At 53.7% G+C, this 19,461-nt stretch overlaps 1 protein-coding gene and 1 pseudogene across 1 annotated transcript; one reads left to right on the plus strand and one right to left on the minus strand.

The window, feature by feature from the left end:
• The first annotated feature begins 3,153 nt into the window (after nucleotides 1-3,153).
• Nucleotides 3,154-13,652, plus strand: ACRBP (acrosin binding protein). Its single transcript, XM_066177370.1, has 9 exons — nucleotides 3,154-3,529; nucleotides 6,103-6,197; nucleotides 6,313-6,415; nucleotides 6,631-6,907; nucleotides 12,094-12,226; nucleotides 12,419-12,598; nucleotides 12,705-12,872; nucleotides 12,947-13,033; nucleotides 13,524-13,652. The coding sequence occupies exons 1-9, from the start codon at nucleotides 3,154-3,156 to the stop codon at nucleotides 13,650-13,652; spliced, it is 1,548 nt and encodes a 515-aa protein (XP_066033467.1).
• Nucleotides 13,653-15,197: 1,545 nt separating this feature from the next.
• LOC136285755 (protein Wnt-4-like) lies at nucleotides 15,198-18,133 on the minus strand (annotated as a pseudogene).
• Nucleotides 18,134-19,461: the final 1,328 nt, after the last annotated feature.

Consider the following 19,461-nt stretch of genomic DNA (forward strand, 5'->3'; position numbering starts at 1 on the left):
CCTCAGAAATCAGAAAATACTGGAATTAACATCACCCCCATGCTCCGCATTGCTGACAACTATAATTGCTTGATGCAGCAGTAGGGAGTAGACTTCCCCCAGCCTGCAGAATTGATGCATCGTGTACAAGTTACTGTTCCTCCCCTCCTCTTCCCTCCCCCAGAGATGACTTTAGTTTTGCAGAGACTTGAAATGCAGGTGCCCCACAGCCAGCTGGCACACACCTCATCAAACAGCACAGCAGTGCCTCCTGCTCTTGCAGCCTTCCAGCCCTGCTGGGTGCCTGCCAGAGACTCACTGGCTTCTGTAGAGTCCACTTGTGGACTGTGAGTTTTCTGAAGGATTCTGACAACCTGAACCAAGTCCAGGATGTGCCACAGTGCACGAGAAGTGCCGAGAAGCCAACATGTCCTCACATCCGTAACCACCTTTCCAAATAAACAGTAGCTCCCCACAGGTGTTGCTACCAGAGCACCAACCAAGGGGGACTCCTTTGACAGGTCCCCCTTCGACAGGTCCCCCTTCTTTTGCATTCCTTCTTGTTTCCTGATCTCATTTGCCATAAATCTCTTGCTGGCACATGAAGACACGGGCAGTGTAACCAGCACCTGCCAGATATCAATAACACTGTGTGGCATAGCCCCGAGAAGCTGTGGGTGCCCCATCCCTGGCAGTGTTCAAGGCCAGGTTAGATGGGGCCCTGATGAACCTGGTCTAGTAGGTGTCCCTGTCCATGGCAGGGGGCTTGGAACTGGATGGTCTTTAAGGTCCATTCCAACCCAAGCCATTCTCTAATTCTGTGATTCCATGATTCTGTGACATGCCACATCAGTGTGCTTTCCTTAGTCCCGCTCTGCCATCAGCCATGAGGACAGCACTGAAGTTCCCTGGGAAGCTGCTCAATCAGGGTGGCAGAGCTCAGCCTTGATTGTTGCAGAGAAATGGAGGTGATTAACAAGAGCTAGGGAGCTGAAGGCCCTACAATTGTCTAAAATCTGCTAATAAAGCAATACGTCTCAAGCTAAGTAATGGAAGACTAGAACTGCCAAAAATATGCAAGCTCCAGCAGTGTTGCCTGTTTTAATATGAGTAGCAAGAGCTAGCTGGAAAAACTCTCCTGATCATTGTTTTTCTAAAGAGCTGCAAAACCAGTCAAACTTCAGTGCTGTTTTTAAATGGTCAGGCTTCACGCCTCTCAGAAACGCTACTTTCCAACAAGACATCTTAGAGCAAACTACAGCTCGTCTCCTGCCAGGCCCTGCAGAGCCGTGTGCTGTTACCAGGCACCTTTTTGACAGACGGCGTGGCTGGAGCCATTTGAGCTTTCACCTCGATGTCCTGAATGGCCACAGGGCGCTGCGTCCGCCTTGCAGCCGCAGCCGGTGCATCCGCAGCGCGCTCGGCAGCTGCTCCACACAGCGGAGCCGCTGGAATCCCCCAGGATGTGCGGCAGAAGCAGAATCCTGCTGTGCCGTTGGAAACTTCGCCCGCTTTGCCCGCAGCTCCTCCTGGGTTCCGGAGGGCTCCGCAGAGCCAGGGGTGACAGGCGGGTGCTGCTGTGCCAGCCTGACTCCTGCTTACGCCTGCACTTCCCGGAGCTGCTGTGCCAAGCGTTTTCCTGCCAGCCTGCCAGCTGCTCGCCCGTGCTGGCTGCGGTCGTGCCTCTCCCTCCCGCACCAGACGGAGCCCGGCTGCGCGGGCACCGTGCTGGCCGCCACCCAGGGGTGCACCCGAGCGTCGCTGTGTCCGTGCCTTTGGGTGTCTCCGCCTTAAGAAATGGCCACGGGTGCGGGTCTCCCTCCGAGTCAGTCCTTAGGGCTCTGGGCACTTCTGCTCTGCTGGTCCCTAAACCCTTTTTGCCGGCAGCAGTCGTCCTGCTTTTTCCTGGGAAGGCTTTACTGTGCAGAGAGGCGCTCAGGGCACCTGTGCCAGAGGCAGAGGAAGACCCGCTGGTGCTCCCTGGACTCCCCGGGAGTTGAGAGAGTGGTGTGTCTGCCTGGGAGAGATCCAGCCAGCTCCCCACCACATCCTGAAGCAAGCTGGCGCTGAGACACTCCTGGTAGGGCATGGGGTGCTTCTGAACCCCCCGCAGATGGAACAGATGTTGCCTCCTCTCCCCCACATCAAACAATTTGGGGTTTAAGACACCCCATAGGTACCACTTTTGGGGTACCCTCAGCCTCCGGTTAGCCTGGCCAGGCCTCAAAAGCTGTCGTGGGTCGTCCCTCCCAGCAGAGGGAGAAGCCCCCAGTTTGACTCCCGCTCGTCCCTGTCCCCATGAGCCCGGCGTGTCCCCGCCCTGTGAGTGCCCTCAGCGCGGGCGGCTCCGGCTGCCCCTCCCCGGCTCCACCGTGACGCCGCTGCCGCGCTCTGCCGGCGGGTTCTGCCACGGCCGGGGAATGGTTCCACCGTTGCCAAGGGCAGAACCCGGGCGCTCCTCGGTGTGTGAGTGACTCCCCCGCGGCCGCCGGCAGCTCCAGGATGCTGAAGCCTGTGGCAGACGCATCGTGGCTCCTCTGGCTACTGAGTAAGTGACTGCCCTTGCGGGGCCACCTCAGAGCCTGGGGCTGCACCCCCTGTTCTGCTGCTGCACCCCCATCTCTCACAAGACCCCCCCTCAGCTGGCCCACAGGCCATGTCAGCCTCAGCGCTGCCGGCCCCTGGGGCAGCTGGAGGCTCTTGCAGAGGACTTAGAGTGGGAGACAGAGGATGGTGTGGAGACAGCAGGAGAGGGGGCCCAGCTGGAGGCAAAGAGGGGAGGGAGGAGATGGAGGGGTGTCACCCTGGACAGGGATGTGCCCATAGCATGGTGCAGGGGGGCAGGCGAGCCACCACCATGGTGAGTGCCTCTGGAGGCTGAAGCTTTTGAGGGGAAAAAATTTTAAAAAGCACATCAACACCTCCCCCCACCCCCCCAAAAAAACCTCCAAACATAAAAAAAGCCCCACAAAAAACCTCAGCCTCCCCCGACAAAAACACATACACACACACACACATTAAAACAACAAAACCAAAATCAAAACACTTCCCCCCAATCCAAACCAAGCTCACAATAAAATCCGACTTTTAAAGGTTTTTCTTGTTTTTCCTTCTTTGTATTCTTTCCCCCCAACCCTTTTCCCTGGTTACCCCAGCACCCTGCAGGCAGGGACGATGGAGGGAGACTTCAGGCCAGCATCTGAAGTGCTTGTCCCGGCACTCTGCTCTGTGCCAGCAGACAGGAGCAGGCCAACCTGCCAGCTGCTCCTTCATTTCCCCCGGCTTGTCCCTGTCCAGCACAGCCCAGCCCATCCCATCCTGCTTCTTTGTCCCATAGGTGTGCTGACCCTGCCGGCGGCCGCCGTGGCCCTGCTGGTGCCACCCATCCCGGGCAGCCCGCTGTCGGACAGGGAGTACCAGCACTTCTTTGCCAGGCTGCACCCGCCCTGGCAGGCCAACATGTTGTGCCTGCTGCGCCAGGCCTACGGCTGCCTCAGCCCCACCATCCTGCACATGGACCAGGACGAGAACCACGGAGAAATCCCCAAAGGTAAGGGCAGCACCCACCCCCAGGCTCAGAGGAGTGTGTGGACCCAGCTGGAGCGGTGTGGCTGTTTCTCTGTCCCAAAATGCCACAAGATTGTGGGAATGGGATGGGTTGGTTTGGGCTCTATAGCCCAAGGAGCAGCTTGGAGCAGACACTGGCAGAACTAGAGTTCACTGGCTTTTGTGGCCTGTCTGAGCATCCCTTTCATTGCTGCAACACTTTCCTGGAGAAAAAAATGCACCTTTTCCCAAAGGCCGGCCCTAACCTCCTAAGCAGGAATTGGCATGGTTTTTCCCCCGCTCTATGTGCCGTCTGCCACCACCAAAAAGGTAGGTTTCCTTCAAACCCTTGTGGGCTGCTGTGACTCCTTCTCTTTGCCCAGCTGAGCAAGGACAGCTGTCCCAGCCTCTCTTTACAGGTCATGGGGCTGAAAGCCACAGCCACTTCAGTGGCCCTTCCTTTCTCCACACCTCTGTTGGTGGGGTGGCAGGAGGAAAAAACTGGCCAGAGTTTTCTCAAGCTCAATGTAGCTCCTCATTTCTTACCAGCTCCTTCCAACTTCACCTGAGGGTTAATGCAGAATCTTGGCTCATGGGCTCTTGTAGGTCTTTAAGAAAACTTGAGATGATAAGCTGCCTTTTTAAGTGTTTAACATTTCAGGAGCCAAGAAACATCCCAGTTCAGAAAGCACCATAGCAACAGCACCCTTCAGATCTCTGCAGTCATATTTTCCCTGCACCCCTGCATCAGAGAATTTAAGTGGTATAATTATATCTGTGCAGCTGAAAAACTTGGGACTACTTCTGTTGTATTTTTCTTCAGAGGAAAAAAAATAGGAGCAATTTTCTCATAAAAAAATATGTCTTTATATTTAGATATGAACGTCAATGAGCTGAATGATCAGCCAACTGTGCTTATTTGGACTGCAGCTTGAGGGCAACTATTTCTTGCTGGTTTCTGCAGCTGTGCTGGGGGAACGAGTCCCACCCCACATCACCAGATCCAGGGATGGGTCCTGTGCTTCTTACTCACTTTTGGGCACCTGCAATCCACCATGCCATGGTGCTTTGTGCATCCAGGGTCTGTCCCCAGTTTCTCTCCTTGTGGTGCCTGATTCCCCAGCACTGCTCTTTGTCATGTCCAGCCACGCTCCCACTGCTGCTGCCTTCAGAGACTCAGTTGTCAAGAACAGAAGCATCTGGAAATGCCAGATGGGACAGTTCTGCAGGTTGCCCTCTTTACCTTTTTTTCTCCCATCCCTCAGCCTAACACACCCATCCAGCAGAATTTATTTCCCTCTGTGTTACCTTTTTTCCAGTTTGGGGCCTATCATGGCACATTTCAGCCAGGGTGAGAGATGGAACAGATGGGGCAGCGTGTGTGCCCTCTCATGTTTAGCCTCTGCTGCCCTCAGAGAGCTATGGCAGTGCTGTCTACATCCAGATGCCCACGAGCATTAATTGTGCCAATTCAGGTGTGGTGCTGAGGAAAGCAGTCACCTTGTGCTTTAAACGAAGGACAGTGTGAGGATCTGGAGTGCTCCCTACAACACCTTGTGCTTTAAACAAGAGATGGGGTGGGGTTCTGGAGTTTTCCCTGCAAACTGGGTGTTTTTCAGGGCTGGCATCCCGGTGGATATATGAAATTCTACTTTTGATGGCGCACCTGTTTGCTCAGCACAAGCATGAGCAACATCAGGAGAACAGTGCAATTTCACTGCTAATGCCCTCCCTCTCAGCCAGCACTTCCCCTGTTCTCACAGGGCTAGCTGTGCCAGCCAGGCCATGCACTCCTAGAGCAGAGGGAGCACAAGATCACCCAATTCTTCAGGGTTTTCTGCTCTCCTGCATGCCCTTTGCTTTCCTGCAATCGCTGCAAGAGCTGCAGCTCTGGAGTCAGCATGTTGGCAGTGCTGGTCAAGACTGCAGTGTATGTGTGTACAGGCACAAGCTTTGCCAGCAGCATCCTGACTCTCCTCCATCCCCTGCAAGGCTGGAATCAATGTCAAATTTTATTGCCCTGAAGAATTTGTCTCCTCTGGAGCCATCCGCCTGGAGAAGCTGTGGCAGCCCCATCCCTGACCCAACAAGACCAGGCTGGATGGGCCTTTGAACAGCCTGGTCCAGTGGAAGGAGTGCCTGCACATGGCAGGGGACTTGGAACTTGATGCTCTATAAGGACCCTTCCAAACCAAACCATACTCTGATTCTCTGGTGCTCCCAGGCCTGGTCTGGTCATCTTTTTACTCTATTACATCATGACTTGCCTTCTTTCTCTTTTTTAAATCCAGCAAGGACTAATAACAGAAGCATCAGATCCTGGAAACAGGAAGTTTGTGTCTCTGTCATAGGGAAGATAACTGTGTGGAAAAGGGCAGGAGGATGAAGTGAAACCCTCAGGGGCTGGAGGGAAAAGGGATGTGGTGCCTGGAATCGGAAGCTCTAGCACCCAAGGCTGTGATCTCCACCTGGGGGCACACAGCTTGGACTTTGCCTGCATCCAAGAGCTGCCACCCAAGAGGGTCCCCATTTCTTGGTGCACCCAGGCCTGCCTCCACCCCACATCTCTATCCCTAGGGCCGGTCTGCTCTGAATTTCCAGAGGTGATGCAATTCCAGACCTTCTGCCAGTTTGCCCAGTATCGCTGCCTCAAACAGCAGTTCTTCGTCAAGGTAAGGAGTGGGATGTGGGATGGGTGGGGGGAGCATCTCTTGGGAAATGGAAGGGTGAGGAGGAAGGGAAGATAACACAGTGAGAGTCGTGTTTCTCCCTCTCTCCTCCACACAGCGAGTCCCATGTTTGAGTAGGGCTCTACCAAACCCTTCCCCAATGGAGCCATCCAGCACCACCAATTCCTCGGCCGTGGGCAGAGGCGCCCCTGTCACACAAGGTATGACTGCACTGACCTGTGCTGGGCAGCCCTGCTCACCTGCTGGTCTCCTGTACCAGCTCTTCACCCCTGCAGCTTTCTGTCTGGCCTCCAAAAGCTGCCCTCGGCTCCATCCCTGTGTCTCACCACTGAGAAGCAGGCTTTTCTGTCACCTGCTGATGCCCTGCAGCAGGACAGTGTGGAAGACCTTCTCAAGTTCTCTCATGCACTGCTAGGTCAGAATCCATGGCCGACGAAACACCCCACAGCCACGCCAAAAGTGCCCACACCCTGGCAGAAGAGCAGGACTACGCGCCCAGCATCTCCCTGGGCTGCCACCTCATCTTCCAGGGTGGAATCTCCTGAGGACCAAAACCTGAGGAAAAGCATCTGGCATCTGATCTATTCGGCCCTCTCCTTGGATGCCTCCTTGGACAGCAAGGACTCCTCTTGGAACTTCACCAGCTCGGGCCCAGGACACACATCAGAGCAGAAAATTCCCCCCCGGGGCAGGTGAGGAGAAGTCTGCTGCTCTTTCTGGGTACCACATGCCACCTGTGCAGGGCTGTCCTCAGGCACACTGGACAGCAGCCCCAGGGCATCCATGTCCCTGCTTGGAGCAGGTGGTGAGTGTGGGCATTCCTGTTCTGGAGCAAGCTGTCCCATCCAGAGCAGGAATGTACCCGGGGATCCCCCAGGCACCCCTTGCTCCAGCACAAAGTGAGCAGGGAAAGGATGATCCAGCACTCTTAGTGCCTAAAATGGCACTGTACTTGCATCCTGAACAAAGTGAGTTTAGCCTGGGCCTGAGCTGCAGGCAGGGCTTTGTCCCATGCCTGTGTTTCCCCACACTGTGGCCATCTGCACTATGCAATCACCTCTGCACTCATCCTCCTCCAAACACATGTCCCAGGAGTCTGGGTGATGTGCAGAAATAGTGTCCTTGCAAACACAGGTCCTTGGGATGTGTCTTGCTGTGCTCCCTGCCCCTCGGTGTGCAAGGTGAAACAGATGTTTCTTAAAGCAGCCTGACCTGAGGAACCCTCCCAGGAGTGCTCTGTCCTCACCCAATGGGAGCAACAGCAGCCCTGGGCTAGGAAACAGCCAGGAGCTCAAAGCTGTGCAGGGCCACTATTTCTCCTTGAGCATGTGCACCTCTCTGCACTCTGGATGTGTGCACAGCTCTTCCTAGGGTGTTTCTGGTTCCCCATTCTGGTTTTGGAGGCAGCATCACAGCAGTTCAGCATGGGGCCCTGCGCCAGGCCAGCTTGCTGCAACCCTTTCATACACCCTCCTCAGTTCCTCTGGCCTACGGATGCGTTAGGAGCTTATGGAGCAGGTTGAGCTCTTCTCAGCTGGTCTGCCAGGATCTGTTTGCCTCTGTCCTCAGGTAGCTGGGGCTGATGCCAGAGAAAAGACCTGCAAAAGAATATTATGTTTTCACTCAAATTTACTTTTTGATCCTTTAGTACCTTGTGGCTGAGGACCATTTGCTTTGACTGACATGCAAATATTATTTTGCTTACCAAGAGAAAAAAATTTGGTGTCTAAATGACGGTTTTCATGGAAAAGTCATTTTGGTTTTGCTCTCTTTGGTTTTGCTCTCTTGCTGGCCAGTGATGTTCCTGTAAGCACACAGATTTTGTGCCTGATTGCACATCTGTGGTTTCTCTTGAACACGCTGTATACCACTGCCACAGTGCAGCCAGAGATTCCACTTCTGCATGTAAAGATGAATTGCATCATGTTGTTAAAGCCATAACTGTCTTCTTGCAAGAGCCTCTAACACATGTCATCCTTCTTCCTAATATTGTAGGAGGCTTTCACTGCTTGTAAAAAGTTTTCCTGGTGTATGTGCTCTCAGGCAAAATGGTGTTTCGTTGAGGATTTCGTTCTCCCTGCCTCTGAAACTGAGCCTTGCTGTGATTGAGTTCTATTGGGATTACCGGGGGGCTGCTGTGATTGCAGATGACACTCGCTATTCTGCCGCAGAGTTTCTCAAAGACACTAATGCTGACTGTGTGTCTGTAACTGGCAGCAGAGCCCCATCAATCATGCTAAGCAAAGCTTAAACCCCACTGAGGATAAAAAGGCGAGATAGACCGCGCCTGTCGGCTTTGCTGCTCGCCACATCGCGCCTCCTCTCAGAGGGACTTCAAAGCATGACCTAAAAAAGGGGTAAAACGCCTGGAGGCATTTCCATTCCAGCAGGAGGAGCAGTGCTGGGTGGGACTGGTCGTTGTGCACAGGTGCCATTCAGCATCTGGTTTAACACAAGGTGGGCAGGGCTGTGATGGGCACAGATCCCAGAGCTGCGTGTCTTCTCTAGGGTCTTACGTCCAGCAGGACACCCATCCTTCTTATTCATCCCTTGTGGCTTGTGGCAGCTGCTCTGGCAGCTATTCCAGCTTTCATAGTGCCTGATGAGGCGAGCTGTGATCTTTAGAGGGAGACAGGGCAAGGATAGTAATACAAGAAGAATCTGCAGCACTTTTCTGTGGTGTCTCTGGTAGCGGTGAATCATTGGGCTGGAGTGGGAAATGGCAATTATTGCACCTATTTTCTATTTTTAGTCCTTATTGTGCTCTCTGCCTTATTTCCCAGTATTTCTTCTCAGAGTTAACCTCTAAACCACAATTCAGTCTTGCAATAAGCTAAAGAGAGCTCTGTAGCCCTTACCTTATAAAGCCCGTGCAACTCCCATTTTCTGCAGCAACTTCCAGTGTCCCCTTAAAACACCCTCAGGTTCCAGCTCTGTGTGCACTACCCAGTGACAGCATTCAGCATTTGGGTACATGGAAGGACATCAGCCTCCCTTCCCTGCTTTTCTGTTTGCACAAAGAATTGCATTTGCCCTTTTTCCCAGAGCTTCCCATTGTTGTGTCATTTGTCTTTTGTCAGCTGCAACCCCTACACCTCTTTCAGCATCACGGTTGTCCCAGATCCAGATCTTGTTCTGCTGGGATCCAGATCTTATTCTGTTGATATTCACACGTGGATGCTCACCTGTGGTTCATGTGAGCTCAGCTTCCCCAGCAAGGCTGCTCCAAGCCCTCTCAGAATCCCAGAATTGTTAGGGTTGGAGATCATTCTGTCCAATCCCCTGCCAAGGAAGGGTCACATACACCAGGTGACACAGCAGCCTGTCCAGGTGGGTTTTGATTGTCTTGAGAGGGACAATCCATGACCTCTCCAGGCAGCCTGTTCCAGTGCTCTGCTACCCTCAATATAAAGAAGTTCTGCCTGATGTTGAGGTGGAACTTTTTGTATTTTGATTTATGGCCAGTGCTCCTCATCCTGTGGCCAGGCATCACTGAAAAGAGTCTGGCACCAACCCCTTGGCACCCACCCTTGAGATATTTATGTGCAGTGAGAGATACATACATTCCTGGTGACTCCTCCTCCTCCTCCTCCTCCTCCTGCTTTACCCCTCCAAACAGTCCTTGTGGTGATTATCTACTTCAGCCCCAGAGGCTTTCACTTTTAGGTCAAACCCTTCATTAAAAATACCATCCCCAGAAAAAAAACCCTCTTTTTGAATTATCATCACCCATAACCAGCCCCAGCATGCAGTCAAAGATCTTTTTTTTTTTTCTCTTTCTGAAGGTGTTAAGAGTGGCTTTTTCATAACTGGTTTTCATTTCCTGCAGCAACCCCCCTAAATCAGAAGTTTCCAGGTGCTGGGAAGCTGCTGTTCGCTCCTTATCTTCTTCTCTGCTCGCCTCAGGTGCTCTCTGCACCTCAGCCAGCCAATATCGGGAAGGTTCAGCAGCTGAAAGCTAATGGCCCAAATCCTTGTCATTACATGGCAGGAGAAGTGGATGCTGCTTACCAGCACTCTTCAGAGATAACACTGAATCAGGCCCTGTGTGTCCTTCCACAACCTGAGATGCTGAAGTATGATAAGCTCTTACCTGAAGTTTTCTCTTTTGCCTTGGATCAATTACTGATCTCGGCCCACAGATTCTTCTTAATCCTGGGGCAGGGGGGGGTTTCACATTCCCTTTGGATCTTTGCCTCACAGTACCTGTTGGGCTTTTTCCAGGGTAGTGGTTTGGACAATAGCATGCAGAGGTCCTAAGCTCGGGAGGGATTTGCATTAGGAAATGGTTTTAGATAGACCCATCCCTTTCCCTGAAGCACAGTGAAACCTCTGTGCATCCACAAACAGCTCCGCAGCGTGTCAACGAGTGGAGAGAACCAGCAGCAGTGCTGTTATACTCACCCAGAGGTGGTAAATCAGCTCATAAATTTGCAAGTGTGAGGCCAGAAAACCTCACAGCAGAGATGGAGGGCAGAGATAGAGGAGGAAAAAAGGATGTGGCAGAGAGCACAGCAGAATTTCTTGGTAAACTCGTGCCAGTGGCACATCTCAGTTTTTTGTGAGGCTCATCTCTTTTAACATTCAGGTCTAGAAATTGCCCTGACCCTGCACCCTGACCCTCCTGCTCAGCACAGGACATGAAGTCATGTCTGGTGAGCCCCAAAGAAAACAACAGTGCTATGTGGTTGAGCCACAGACTCCTCTCCTAGCAGAAGTTTGGGATATCTTTTTGAAGTATTTGAATTGAGGAGGAAGCACCCATCAGCTGTCCCCATGCCCAACACCCTTGGTGTCAGGAAGATGCAGTTTGTTTCTGGTTTGAAGGGACCTTGCCCCAAATTCCAGTCACCAAAAGTTGTTACTCTTCCACCTGCTGACAAGGAGAGCTTTCCAGCTGAAGCACTCCTTGGTAAAAGAGGGCTGAGTGACTGAGTGGGTAGCCACTGGTGTCTTTGCTCAGCTGAGTGATGCTTTTTTAACTTCTACCTCTAAGTGAAAGTTTTCCAGGCCTTAGAAAATCTCATCTTCATGACCTTTCTTCAGGTTCTCCACCTCTTCTTTATTTTTTTTTTTTTTTTAATGCTAGTTTGAATGTCTCCAAGAAGTTTCATCTATTCTCAGGTAACCTTGTCCATACATGTTAGCCTATGCATGGATTTTAAGAGCATTTTAACATAAGCAGTTGCTGATCTTCTTTACTCTGTCAGATCAAAGTTTGTTTATTTATAACTGGCTTTCTTTCCAGATACAAGAGGCAAATATCTAATGAGCATGTTTACCTCTTCTGCATCATTGATGATGATTGAAACCAACCATCCCTGTCTGCTAACAGTTCTGTACCATGTTTACAAATTCCATTGTTCCTAAGAGATGCCAAATATTCTCATTGCTCTGATCCCATTGTCCTTAAATTTTCTACCCTTGGCTATCCATGTCAGTTTAGATGAACAGTTAATTCACGGTCAACAAGTTTTTCCCCATTTCTGTCAAATACTTGGGAGGGAGGCTTAATATGTGACCCAAACGGGGCTGCCCGACATTCAACACTCAGCAGACATCTAACAAACACCTCCTCACTGTGCACTCAGATGGATGAAATTAGGCAGCAGCTGCTGCAGGGGCCCTGGGAAAGCTCTTCAGGCTGTGCTTCTCATCCAGTCCCTCTCGCATGCCCCCAAGTGTACAACCCCCTGCAGCCTCTGTGTCACACAGGAATGTACAGACCTTGCAGAGAGCCCCATTCCTCTGTGCAGTTTAGCCAAGAGTCCAAGGTTTCTTTGGGAAGGGATTTTTTGCTTTGTTTTGGGGCTGTTTTCAGTTTCTAACTAAAGATGCACTTCTATGAGGTGACTCCTTCCTTCCCTTTCTCTGTCAGCCTTTTAGCCCTGCAGAACGATGAGGCAGTGCTGGTCCTGTGCTACGCAGTGCTGGAGGGAAATTGCCTCTCATCGATGCTCACCATGGCCTGGAAGGAGATGGAAAAAAGAGTCTTTGGCTTTGGAGACTCGGTAAAGACACCAGTGTCCATCCCTAACCCTAACCCTGGCCCCCACTGTGTGCAGGCCACCTCCTGAGAGAAGCTGACCTGGGTGACCAGGGAGGCAGGTTCCAAGCCAGGAATGTGGGAACTGCTCAGCCTCCTCTATTGGGAGGTTCTCAGTCTCCTTTCCCCCCCTGACTCCCCGCTGGATCCACCCCAGGTGTGTGACAACCTTGGGCGGCGCCACGTGGACCTGTGCCCCAACTGTGCCTTCTGCTCTCTGAAGAGGGAGCAGTGCCAGAACATCAAGACCCTGAACCGTGTCCACTGTGACTCCAGCGGCTTCTCCACCTACATCAACCCACAGATCTCGGCCCAGCACGAGGGCGAAGAGGGCAAGGTACCGAGCGAGCTGTATGTCCTGCTGCTCTTTCAGGAGGAGCCTGGACTGGAAGCTGGGGAAGGGCAGGAAGAAGTATGGCTCACTTTATCCCACCCCTTTGCAGTCCAGGTCCTCACAGACCCCGGAGGGCTATGACATGGACTTTTTGAGAGGGATGAGTTTGGAGTACTGGTGCAGCCGGATGGCCATCTATGGCTGTAAGGACCCTGCTGTATCATTCTGGCTGAAGGCAGACTATGACACCTTCCAAGACAGGGATGGCTCAGGAAAGGTGGGTGACATCAGTGGATGTTCCCATCCCTCCTTCTCCTCTACTTTCTCTGACCTTCCTTCCCGTGTCACCAGATCTGTGACTCAAGCGGAGTTCAGCATCCCAACTACTGCATGTTCAAGAGCTACCAGTGCCTCCTGAGGAGCATCTACAACGAGAGGGTGAGACACAGCCACGCTGACTTTTGCATAGCCTGCTCTTCCATGGCTGGCCCCTGCACAGCCAGCCCCAAGTCCCTGCTGGACTCACTGGCCCACTGCTTTACCTTCTAGGAGGACAGAATTGGGTGTGTTTGGGGGAGATGGGGGGGACAAATAGTGTCTCCAGCACAACTGGGGTGTCATTGGTGGGTGGGATTTGCACGGATGATGTGAGGGGTGATACCCCTGTATATCCCTGAAGGGCAGGATCTCCCCCATCTGCTGGGAGCTTCCTAGGCAGTAACAAAACCCCAAATCACCAGAGCAGGACAGAGGACTGGGCTGCATCCTAGCAAACACACAGTTCAGCTGTCAGTTCAGCTGGCCCTCACCTCTTCCCCTGGGTGCTCCCATCATCCCAGCCTCCAGATGCCATCCATCATGGAGGTCTCTTTCCCTGGGGAAGGATGGGCAGTGGTACCACTCCTACAAACCCAGGCTGTCCTTGCAGGTGACTCGCGTGGAATGCAAGCATAACAAGGCCTACCGGGTGCTGAGTGCCAAGGAGGGAAACCAGGAGGTGCAGCTGTGGCAAGAGAAGTTCCTCAGGCTCTCCAGGCAGCAATCAGAAAATGAATAAAGTTTGTAAAGACCTTCAAGATAGTCAAAGCCTTTGACCAAATACCACCACGCCCTCTAAATCATAACACAAAGTGCCACGTCTACTTGGTTTTTGAACACTTCCAAGGGTGGTGATTCCACCACTTCCCTGGGGAGCCTGTTCCAATGCAGGACCACACTTCCAGTGAAGAAATTTTTTTTCTAATATCTGCCTGAACCTCCCCTGGCACAGCTTGGAGCCATTTCCTCTTGTCCTGTCGCTGGTTGCCTGGGAGAAGAGACCAACTCCCACCTGGCTGCAGCCTCCTTTCAGGGAGTTGTAGAGAATGATCAGGGCTCCCCTGAGCCTCCTTATCTCCAGGCTAAAATACCCTACCTCCTTTAGCCACTCCAGACCCTTCACAGGCTTTGTTTCTCTTCCCTGGACATACTCCAGCACCTCAATGCCCTTCTTGCAGTGGAAGGCCCAGAACTGGACAGAGCACTCGAGGTGTGCCCGCACCAGTGCTGAATACAGAGGGGCAATCACTGTCCTGCTCCTGCTGGCCACACCATTGCTGATACAGCCAGGTGCCATTGGCCTTCTTGGCCACCTGGGCACAGCTGGCTCATGTTCAGGTGCTGTCACCAGCACTCCCAGGTCCTTTTCCTCTGGGCAACTTCCCAGTCACTCTGCCCTCAGCCTGTGGTGCTGCCTGGGGTTGTTCTGACTAAAAAGCAGGACCTGGCACTTGGCCTTATTGAACCGCACAGAACTGACCTCAGCCCATGGATTCAGCCTGTCCAGATCCCTCTGCAGAGCCTTCCTGCCCTCCAGCAGACCAATGTTCCCACCCAGCTTGGTGTCTCCTGACTGAGGGTGCCCTTAATCCCCTCATCCAGATCACTGATAAGGTTCTTAAACAGGACTGGCCACGGTACTGAGCCCTGGGGAACCTCACTGGTGACCAGGTGGATGTGAGTCCACTCACCACCACTGTCTGGGCCCAACGACGCAGCCTGTTTTTAACCCAGCAAAGGATGCACTGTTCAGGCCATGGGCTGCCAGCTGCTTCAGGACAATGCTGTGGGAAGTGGTGTCAAAGGCTTTACTGAAGTCCAGGTAGAAAATATGCACAGCCTTTCCCTCATCCCTAGGCAGGTCACCTGGAGACTAGGTTGGTTAAGTAGGACGTGCCTTTTATGAACCCATCCTGGCTAGGGCCGATTCCCCGGTTGTGCTGTGCGATTGCACTTAGGATAATTTGTTCCATAACATTCCCTGGCACTGAGGTCAGACTGAATGAGGGGAGCCTCACTGTGGCAGCTGCTGGAACTCCTCTTGGAAACATTTCTGCAGCCAAAGGAACAGCTGAGCACTGGGGAAGGCATTTCTTGCATGGCCAGAGACAGGGAGGGACCGGAGACAGAGACTCTCCAGGTCCCAAACGCAGCATGTGAGCAAGAAGCTTTTGTGTGCACTTTGCTTTCCACTGCGGCTGGGGTTTTTTTCTCGAGTTCAGTGGTTTGTTTGGCCTGTGTCCTCCAACCCTCCATCCGGAAAAATAATTCAAACCACAACAGCTCACCGCAGCTGGCTGGAGGGCGCTACGAGGGGAGCACACAGGAGCTGACGGCAGCCCTGGGCACCTGCCCTGCGGCTCTGCAGTGCCCTCCCTCTGCGGCACCTCCACCAGGTGCCGGCACTGCTTGCACATGATGGAGTAGCACCAGCGGCAGCTGCAGCGCTGCACCCCCTTCGCCCGGGCCGTGTGGAAGCCCCTGCCGCAGCACAGCAGCTCATGGGCAGTCCATGGGCAGTCCACGGGCAGTCCATGGGCAGTCCACGGGCAGCTCACAGCTGTCCATGCCCAGCCATGCCCGGTTGCACCGGCGCCCAGAGGTGCCGAAGGCGCCGTGCCGAAGGTCCTGGCCACAGAAGTCCGGGCTGGCCCGCAGGTAGACCAGGTCGTGAGCCGCGTAGGGCTTGAAGAGAGAGCTCTTGGGCACCAGGAGCTTGCGGGAACCGACCCGCTTCGGGTAAACCTCTGTCGTCCACTGAAACTTTTCCTTGAGGACGTTGTCCATCTGGTGGAAGGGAGGCATGACCCCGCAGGAGCCCAACACGCCGTGGCACTTGCACTCCACCTTTGTGTGGGCCAGAAGAGCCTGCAGAGAAGGAGGCAGCTGCCAGCCTGACCAGGGACACCCTTCCCAACACCTCCCATGTGCTGCTGCTCCCCCAACACACCAGCCATGGGGCTGGGAAGGGAAGGGAAGGGAAGGGAAGGGAAGGGAAGGGAAGGGAAGGGAAGGGAAGGGAAGGGAAGGGAAGGGAAGGGAAGGGAAGGGAAGGGAAGGGAAGGGAAGGGAAGGGAAGGGAAGGGAAGGGAAGGGAAGGGAAGGGAAGGGAAGGGAAGGGAAGGGAAAGGGCAAAAGTGTCTTTTAAAGCCAGGCCAATATGAGCAGAAGATCCACTCTGTGGGAAGCAAGATGGTTTGGGTCTGTAAGATAAATCCCTGAGGCAGAGAGAGGGATGGGGAGCTGTTCTGACCTGCGGGGCTGTGGGGAGAAGAACAGATCTGGCCAGAGGTGGAGGACGTGCAAGGGACCAGATCTGACTGCAGCCCCTGGAGATGTCTTTCTTTATTGAAAAGAGGCTGGGGGACAGGGAAGCCCTTCAGAACAGAACAGAGCAAATTATTTCCTAAATCATAGGTGGGGTCTGTGAGGCATAGGAGACTGCACAGAAGAGTGTAGGGGAGGCTGGGACCCCCCTCCACACAGGCAGGAGCCAGCTCAGGGTAATCAGCACAGTGCTGGGCTAGGAAAGGCAGCAGGATGCAGCCTCCTCTGGGAGCAGGTGGCTGCCCTGGAGTGCCTGTTGGGGTGTGGGGACTGGACTGGGCTCTGCCGAGCCAGGGAGAAGCCCTTGCAGCCAGGCTTGCTCCCAGCCCTTGTTCCTGCCCTTACCTTCCTCCCCGCGTCATTGTTGTGCAGGTTCATGAGCACTTAGCTGGAGGGGACAGCTCCTCTCAGGGCTGTCCACAAAGGCCTGAGAGAAAGCAATCCCATAAGGCAGATTATCAGAGTAGTCTGACCACTGGAAACCTGCAGAGGGAAAGCAGCCTTGAGACAAGGAAAGAGAAGCCCTGAGAGGATCTCCCAGAAACCTGTGGAGAATAAAAGTGTCTCCTTTTTCTGGTCTGTCTCCCCCACGGACCTTCCCCTCTACCACTTGCTCCCTGCCACCCACTTCTTCCTTCACCTTCAGGGCTGACTCCTCAGATCCTGTGGTCAAAGCCACACTTGTGCAGCTCCCCACAGCTGCCGGCACGGGTCACTGCAAAAGCAATGCTGGCAGCGGAGACGATGTGGATGAAAGCAGAGTCCTGCATGCCTGCAGCGGGACAAGAAGGGGCACCAGTCTGCAGAGGACAAAGGCACTTACAAGGCACAGTGTGGGAGAAGAGGCTATCACTGCACGCAGGAAGGATGCCTTCAGATGGAGAGTGCTTGGGAGAAATATATGTCAGGATGCTCACCCAGTGCAGCTGCTCCCAAGGCTGGGAGTCAGTAAGTGACATGGCTCTGTGGCAGGGTGAGTGGCTGCATCAAGGAGAAAATTTACCAGTCTGCAGAACTTGTACCCAGGATGGGCTAATGGGACCAAAATGCCAAATCTGGCCACATGGGAAGAAGTTTCTCCAGAATTCTACTATGTGTGAGAGCATTCGGTTCGGTTTGCTCTGTGCTGACAGACATGTTAGCATGTGGAAGAAGGCACTGGCCACTGTGGGGATGGGTCCAGTGCGACCCTTGCACACTACCCCAGAAAAGACTGATGTGTCAAGGGGACATAGTGGAGGGGCACCACGCCAAGCCTGCCTGTGCCACCACTCCCTCGCTGACCTTGGATGGTCGCCTTGCCAAAGACCTGCAGCCCCTGCAGGGTGGAGCAGTTCCAGGGGTTAGAGTGACACTGGTGCTGGCACTCGAGGACAGCCAGCTCTGCACTGGCTTCACCACCCCCATGCCTCCCACCTGCCCTGGCACATGCAGACCTGCTCTTCCACCAGCCCCACCAGGCCATCACAGCTCCTGGGGTCCTGCAGGACTGCCTGCTTGGCCAGGGACCTGTGAGGCAGGGGAAAGGTTCAATTGCAGATGGCCTAGCGCCAGGGCCTTACCTCTGCAGGACTAACCCTCTCTAGCCATATCTTAGAGCAGAAATGGGGCAGGGAAAGGGCTGTGGCCATGTCGTCTGTGGATTGGACATTCTTGCTGCCCATTCTGGTCTGCCCCTCTTCAGCCTTACCATCCCTCTCCCTCCATCCTCCCAGACATGCCCCTTCTGCTTTTGGTTGCCCAGATTCCTTCTTCCACCCTATTCTCACCCTATTTTCTTTGGATACAGCACCTCCCTAGGTGGCATTCCAACCCAGACAATACAAGCACAAAGCATACTTACAGCCAGGTCACGACATGGATCAACATCATGTACAGCCACACCAGCTCCATCCTGTCTGTGGCAGAACTTCACCACCTTCAACCCCAGCACAGCAGCTGCCTGAATCCCTTCCTGTGGCTTCCCACAGCCTCTGCCCAACAGTGGCTTTCACAGCAGCTCCAGCTCAGCACTGCAAAGCAGGGGTAGCCCAAGCCCTGGGCAGTGACCAGGTGTGCCTGCCAGCATCGGAGACCCTGTAGCCTGCATAACCCTGCTGGGTTGGCTCTGCAAGGTCGTCCACACCAGCGGCTACAGCTTGGGCAGCATGGCGAGAGAGCTCTGAGCTAAGGCTCTGGGGTGGGCATCCGTCACAGGGAGCTCACATGGATGGGAACAGCACCTGTGTCACACCCGTGGCCTGTGCCATCCTGTCAGCAGATGATGTGGTTGTCTTCTTCCACAGTCCAGTCACTTCTTCAGCAGGAAGCATCCCAAGACCCGCTCAGCAGCAGACAGAGCCTTCCACAAAAGAACGCAGCAGCATCAAGCAGCTGTTGCCAGACCCACCAGCTCGTCACCACTTTGTCACCAAGCCCTTTGGAAAGACAGAGAGTTTCCCTGCATGGGAGCAGAGAGGGAAAGACCTGCTGCCTCCCTCACCCACATCCACTGTTCTTGAAGACACTCCCTCATCTGCCTCCTCCAGGCTGGAGATTCTTCTTTTCTACCCTGTAGCCCACATAGCTACAACAAACAGACAGAGCTCAGCTGCTCCCTGGCTCTCTTAACTCTTCCCCTGGGAGGTCTCCCTTCATCTTGCTCATTTTCTTCCCCATGGACTATCCTTCCCCAAGAACAGTCCTTGCCCTTCTCCTAGGAGGCATAATGGGGTGGTTGCCCCCCTTCTCATTGGATACCTCTTTCCTGAGAGCCCCTGGGAGCCCAGGAAAATGTGGGCCGTGTGACCAGGGAGCTGAAATGTCCCGGGACAAAAGACTGCCATTCCCCCAGCCTGGGAAGTGCCAGCTCTTCTCACTGCCTTGGAAGGTAAAACTCCTCCACAGCCACAGGTTTCTGCTATTCATGTCTGAATCATTCAGAAAGTGAAGCAGGGCTGTTCTGGCCCTGTTGTGCTTCTTTCATAAAGGGATTTGCCCTTTTGCTCTGGTCTCCCACATTCTGCTGCACAGAGATCTGAAGAGCACTGTGGTTTATCAGTCATCCTTTCAGACCTGAGCAGCCTCTCTTTTGTAGTGTGCTTTTCACCTCTCTCCTTGCCTTCCCAGCTCCCTGCATCCCTCCTCCTCTTGGGTCCTTGCTCCTGCTTTCTGGAGCCAGCACTCCGGGGTGGCAGGCATGTTGGGATCTGCAGCATCAGGGTGTAGCCTCCAACACACAC

The sequence above is a fragment of the Chamaea fasciata genome, unplaced genomic scaffold (genome assembly GCF_029207755.1).
Source record: "Chamaea fasciata isolate MVZ Bird 193981 ecotype frontalis unplaced genomic scaffold, bChaFas1.0.hap1 SCAF_2, whole genome shotgun sequence".
Taxonomy (NCBI): domain Eukaryota; kingdom Metazoa; phylum Chordata; class Aves; order Passeriformes; family Sylviidae; genus Chamaea; species Chamaea fasciata.

What these genes read in the sequence shown, in the direction of transcription:
- ACRBP (XM_066177370.1), top strand. Translation starts at nt 3,154, where the DNA reads ATGGAGGGAGACTTCAGGCCAGCATCTGAAGTGCTTGTCCCGGCACTC. An exon ending in AAAATTCCCCCCCGGGGCAG is followed by an intron (nt 6,908 to 12,093) that starts GTGAGGAGAAGT and finishes TTTCTCTGTCAG; the next exon opens with CCTTTTAGCCCTGCAGAACG. An exon ending in ACAGGGATGGCTCAGGAAAG is followed by an intron (nt 12,873 to 12,946) that starts GTGGGTGACATC and finishes CCGTGTCACCAG; the next exon opens with ATCTGTGACTCAAGCGGAGT.